This window comes from Capricornis sumatraensis, chromosome 16 (genome assembly GCF_032405125.1).
Source record: "Capricornis sumatraensis isolate serow.1 chromosome 16, serow.2, whole genome shotgun sequence".
Taxonomy (NCBI): Eukaryota; Metazoa; Chordata; class Mammalia; order Artiodactyla; family Bovidae; genus Capricornis; species Capricornis sumatraensis.
In genome coordinates, this window is record NC_091084.1 from 16,239,423 (window position 1) to 16,245,422 (window position 6,000).

Consider the following 6,000-nt stretch of genomic DNA (forward strand, 5'->3'; position numbering starts at 1 on the left):
CATCTACAGGAGTGATTTTTAAAGGCTCTAAAGTGTTTCCATAGCATTTCTATAATGGAGATTGCCTTTTCATGAAACCTCCAGATACCAAGATGATATTGCTTCATGTCATTAGCAGCCTGTGAACTCTGAGTTATTGTCCAAGTATCTCCTATCTGACCCTGATCCCTCTTCATTAAACACTGCCCTGCAAACACACACAGGGCCCTGTGCTAAACCTGGAGAGACAAGGAGACACAAGAGACTGCTCCTGCTTCAAGAGGAATGTATTCTAGCAGGAGGGATTTTTAAACAAACAGCAAGGACTTCTGTCTTTCAAGGTGTATACCATGCTAGCTGTCCTCAAGCGGTAGGGGATGGCCTCGGGTTATAATTGCAGCCATTCTCTTTTCACACACTGCCATTCTGATTTTCATATGTGTCTAATTATCTGTTTCTCAGTATCTCTGATTTCCAAGTTATAGCTTTGTTTCACTGTCTCATTCATTCATTCAATAATTATTAATTGAATGCACCATCCACTACAGTTAGAGAATATGATAGTGAACAAAACGGGCAAAAATTCTTTCTCTCATGGAACTTATCATCTAGCAGGCACTTTTATTTACCTTTCTGGCATTCCATTTTTACCTCTCAAGATGTCTTTCTTGTGATGCTTTTAACCTCCTCAAGCCAGGAAGATTTCAGTGTATTGATCAATCACTATCTGATAGGTGGAGCCTCCTATTTAGCAGGCTGTGACTGAACAGTCCCACATTCAATCACTTATTAACGGCAGCTCTGTGGATTTCTCAGTACAGAAGCTAAATGCTAAGTAAAACTTGAAAGAGCAAACGCTGCTTGAGAGAGGAGGCTGGAATATCAGGGAAAGCTTAACGAAGGAGCCTGGGCCTTGGCCTGAGCCTTAGAAGAAAAGATAGGGCTTGGTGAAGTAAGAAGGGCATCATGTGAGAAGGAAATGGCATGAGTGGAGGTAGCTCATGGTGTGTGGATAACAATGCCATGAAAACTATACCTCCTAGAGCAGACTACTCTCTATGGAAATAATCACTGGAGCAGGGGTTACACTGAATTCCAAAAGTTTGAAGAGATGGGAATTTACCCATCTTGTGGCAAATTCTTGAGCGGGGATGATAAAGATGAAAACTGGACATGATTTTCAAGGCCATTGATTTGGACCATTGGTCTAGTAGCCATGTGTAAGGTACACCCACATGTCCTAATCTGGACCCTGGGGTAACCAGTAGCATGGATTTTACGACAGCTGGGAAGTCAAAGTTGTAGTCTTTGGTCTTGAAACATAGTAAAGGTAATTCAAAATGGAAGATTGACTATCATTCCTCAGTGTTTCCAGAAGGAGAGTAAAGCCTAAAAAATAGAACCATTCTATTTCAGTCTTTTTTCTATCATGTGTAAACTCTTGACCAAGGGATAACTTAGGGTGATACCGAAAGGTTGTTGTTGAATTACGACGCCGGGACTCTTGGCCCCCGGAGGAGAAGAATTCAATCCGGGGCCAGAGACGAGGCTTGATCGCTCAGAGCTTTTGTGTAATAAAGTTTTATTAAAGTATAAAGGAGATAGAGAAAGCTTCTGACATAGGCATCAGAAGGGGGTAGAAAGGGTACCCCCTTGCTAGTCTTTAGCTGGATGTTATATAGTCACCAGCAGTCTGTTAATGAAAGAAAGGAATGTCTCAAAACTTAGAATGGCACCAGGCCCCTCACCCATAAGATGTATTTTGGGATAATCTTGGCTCCAAATGGTTTATCTTGGGCCATAAAATGATTAACTTGAATCTTGAAGAAGGGCAGATCACCATACAAATAGTTTCATTTACATAGATTAGAGGAACAATATCTGAGTATAACAGACTGGTTTATCAAGTAGGTTCTGAGCCCAAAAGGCGGAACCAACTTGAAGACAGAGTTTGGGGTAAATGCATAGTACATTAGCATAGCTTAAGATAAACATTTCCAGAAGAAAAAGGCAATGGTTAACTTCAGGTGAAACCAGGTGTCATTATGACAACACAGAATTTTAAGAGAAACCTCCTTTTAAATTTGTATAGAGAAGGAAAAAAATATCGCTAGTTTGTTTCCTCCTGCCGCTTAAGAGAGATAAAATGTCTGACACTTGCAGGCTATTTCCTCCATTTGGAGACCCCTGGCCTTCCTGCCTGTTACCCTCTCAATACTTCCCCCCAAAAGCTATCTTATTCCTTTTAAATATGCTGTGATGATTATTTCTCTTACTTTGTTCTTACACCCAGAGGCAGTCTCAGAGCTGATAAGCTATTGTCAATTGCTGTAAGAGAGGAGAGAACCTGCTGTTATGAACTAACATAATTATCTTCTTTTTCTTAGGTGGCTCGTCAACAGTGAGTTTAAACTCTAACCAGGCTTTGGCAAACCCAGTTTCAACGCACACCATCTTAACTCCAAATTCCAGCCTCATGTCTACTTCTCATGGGACACGGATGCCATCCTTACCCACAGCCGTTCAGAACATAGGGATATACGGGAACCTGCCTTGCAGTCAACCCAGCACATACAGCGTCAGTTCAGGAATGAATCAACTGACCCAACCAAGAAACCCAAACCAACTGATAGCAAATCAAAACAACCCTCTGATGCCACGGCCACCCACTTTAGGGCCCAGTAATAATAATAATAATAACGTGGCCACTTTTGGAGCTGGATCTGTTGGCAATTCGCAACAATTAAGACCAAATTTAACCCACAGCATGGCCAGCATGCCAGCACAGAGAACGTCGAATGTAATGATCACATCCAACACAGCAGCGCCAAACTGGGCCTCTCAAGAGGCAACAGCCAAACAACAGGAGGCGCTGAAGTCTACAGGAGTGCGCTTCCCCACGGGCACGACTACAGCCTACGCTCCAAACCAGTCACTGCAACAGGCGGTAGGTAGCCAGCAGTTTTCCCAGAGAGCAGTGGCTCCTTCTAATCAGTTAACACCAGCAGTGCAAATGAGACCCATGAACCAAATGAGCCAGACACTAAATGGACAAAACATGGGTCCGCTCCGAAGTCTGAATCTCAGACCAAATCAGCTAAGCACACAGCTTTTGCCGACTATGAACCAGGCAGGGACAGGGCTGAGCCAGTCAAGGACAGTCAGCCAGCCACCCTCCCTGGCAGCCGGCGGTTTTCCTTCACCCAACCAAAGTTCCAGGGCATTTCAAGGAACTGACCATGGCAACGACTTAGCTTTTGACTTTCTCAACCAGCAGACTGATAACATGGGCCCTGCCCTAAACAGCGATGCCGATTTCATCGATTCTTTATTGAAGACAGAGCCTGGTAATGATGACTGGATGAAAGACATCAATCTTGATGAAATCTTGGGGAACAACTCCTAGAAGAGAAGAGGGAGACAGTTCACAAACTCCAAGCGCTAGAAGGCAGTATTTTACAAGGACTCTGGAAAGGCCAAACTGTTGACTTTTAGTTGGACTCTAGGAAGATACCTTGGCTTAAAAATGGAAAGCAGAAAGTTAACTGTTGTGGTGAACGTTTTGATCCAAATGCTTGTTTTAAATTTCAAACCTGGAAGTAAAACATTGGGATCACCTTTGCCTGTCTAAACTCCAGGACAGTATCCAGTTTATCCAAACAGAACGGTGATGTTGATGTACAATTAGTTGTGTAAAATAGGCTTCCCAAGCTCCTTTTCTCCCTGAAAGAAAAGTAATAGAACTTGTAGCTTGTTTAAACCCCATGTCATGCAGAGGTACTAGTTCTAAGCAACAAGCAACAAATTCCTTAATCTGCCCCAACAGATGTATGTGTGGTTTAACCTCGCCACTCCATCGTTTCATTTAGGTTTCTTGAAACTTCCAGGGTAGGTTGAAATGTTATAGATTTATTTGGAGTAACCAGTGTCCGAAGTAAGGGAAAAGTGGAGAACACAGAGAATATCCAGTGGACTCTAGAATTTCTTCCCCAGATTCATCCCTCATTTTTTCAGTTTTCCCACCTATCCTGTACTTCAGCAAGATGCTGTGTCTAGTGAGGAACAGGAACACAGAGCTGGTCAACTTTTTTTCCACAACTGATTTCTGAACCCAGTTTCTGAATCTTAAGCTTCAGTTATGGTCTGTCCTAATCATACTGAAATATTAGGGCACACCAGTCTGCATCAGATTTCACTGTTTAAAAGAGAAAACACTCCATTAAGCATTGCTTTAAAGGAGATGTATTAGCCACAAATAACCTGAGGTGTTGCTTATTGTTGATGATGCCTGCTGGTTAGTGTCCCAGCTGAGTGAAACTGAACCTGGCCTGCTCTGCTTATTTTGATGGTCAGAGACTGATTTGTAAGGAAAGGAAGTTTGGAGACCAAAACAGAAATTATAAAGTGTCATGTTTTGGTTGAAGATAAGAAGCAAAAGGTCAGAACCAGGGATGGTGGGTACGTATCTATTTCATAGGGTCTGAAGGAAAGTGTAATTGAGACAAAAAGAAAAAACCAATCTGGCCTTGTTTAGACACATTATTTGGGTGAACAACTAAATAGAATGTGATCTGTCAGTGGCAGTCTGCTCATTCTGTTGTCCCTGATGTGATAAATCATTGCCACATGATGATGCTAGATGGGCCCTTCATATCCAGGTTTTCTCACTCAGGGCAGAGCACTGTTTCAGAGAAAGAGTTCCTGCTGAATTGTAACAGATCAGCTGTAAAATGGGGAAGATGTATGCTGATTTGGGATGTATGCAAAATATTACTATCATTTTCCTCATTACAGAGGAACACAGGTTATCTTTAGCCTGTTTAGTTATACACTCACGTATTCAAGTCTCAAAAGATATTTAACTGAAATCATTTAATAACTCTTTAGATACTTGTTCTAGAAAGAACACATTTTGAAAGTTCTGCAAAGCCCTCTTGTGATCTTTAAAATGTCTAGAAGCACTCTCTTTCTTTTACACAATACCAACATCACTGGCCCAGAATCTTTTCTGTGCTAGGTTGTAAATATAAATAAATTACTTGTTTTGTAAACTTTTGTAAAGAATATTTTGGTAGAAATACTTAAAGCATATTCTTTGGGTTATATTTATACATATGTGAAATAAATATACTATCAAAAGGTTATATTTTATACAAAAAGTAAATTGTTACCTTTTGTATGCTAATATACAAAGTTTTGTATAATATGACGGTTTATTTTTAGCTCTTACTCTTCACCCTAGATGGTTAAGTGGGAACTTTTGAAAACTATCAAGAGGCTTGTTAGACAAATTTATATTCTGAAACCTCAATAAGAAAGCATTCCAGGTTTCAACTCTTTCCTTTTTTTCCCTGCTCCCAAATCCTTTTTTAATCCCACAGTTCTTGTGTCTTGTTTGATTATTCTGCTGCGCACAGTGTATTGGTCCTTGTTGCATGTGGTCTACTGTGTCTTTTCCCATTTTTATAAAACAGTGTTTCTCCATGCAAAAAAGTAAGGAAGAATTATGTACATATGAACACTTTTGTTTTATGGCTCCTCCATGTTACTGTATATATATCTGCCAGCACGTCCCAGTTACACTCCTGTGATTCAGCTTATTTTTACCCTAACATAAATAGTATGTTTTTGTAGTAGATATCAAATTTAAGAGATAAAGCAATCAGAATGTTTGGATTTTCTTCTATCTTAATGTGAATTTCATAATTAATGTCTATTTATTCAGCTATTCATTAAAATACAGGATTCTTTGGAAAAAAAACGGTGTAGTCTATAGTTTCTGTTTGTTGGCAGCCTATTACCAAAGATGATGTAAGCTGAGATAATGATTCAATAGACATTTGCAGCCAAAACTTCAGGATTTACAACTTAAAAGCTATGGGAATGCAATCTCCCTTTTATAGAAATACCAGACTTCTTAATTGTTGGCACTGCTTATCATTCTGACACAGTATCCATGAGGTAGAAGTAATTTTTCCTTTTTTTTTAAATTCAGAGACTAGAAAGTAATTTAAGCAAATA

The 6,000-nt window shown here is 40.1% G+C and overlaps 1 protein-coding gene across 1 annotated transcript in view; it reads left to right on the forward strand.

Moving 5' to 3' along the window:
* Positions 1 to 4,292, forward strand: part of MAML2 (mastermind like transcriptional coactivator 2) — a 406,437-nt gene extending 402,145 nt beyond the window's left edge. Inside the window, exon 5 of the mRNA XM_068989256.1 lies at positions 2,367 to 4,292. Within this exon, the coding sequence (XP_068845357.1) occupies positions 2,367 to 3,385 (1,019 nt within the window). The 3' untranslated portion in view covers positions 3,386 to 4,292. The remainder of the gene's footprint in view (positions 1 to 2,366) is intronic.
* Positions 4,293 to 6,000: the final 1,708 nt, after the last annotated feature.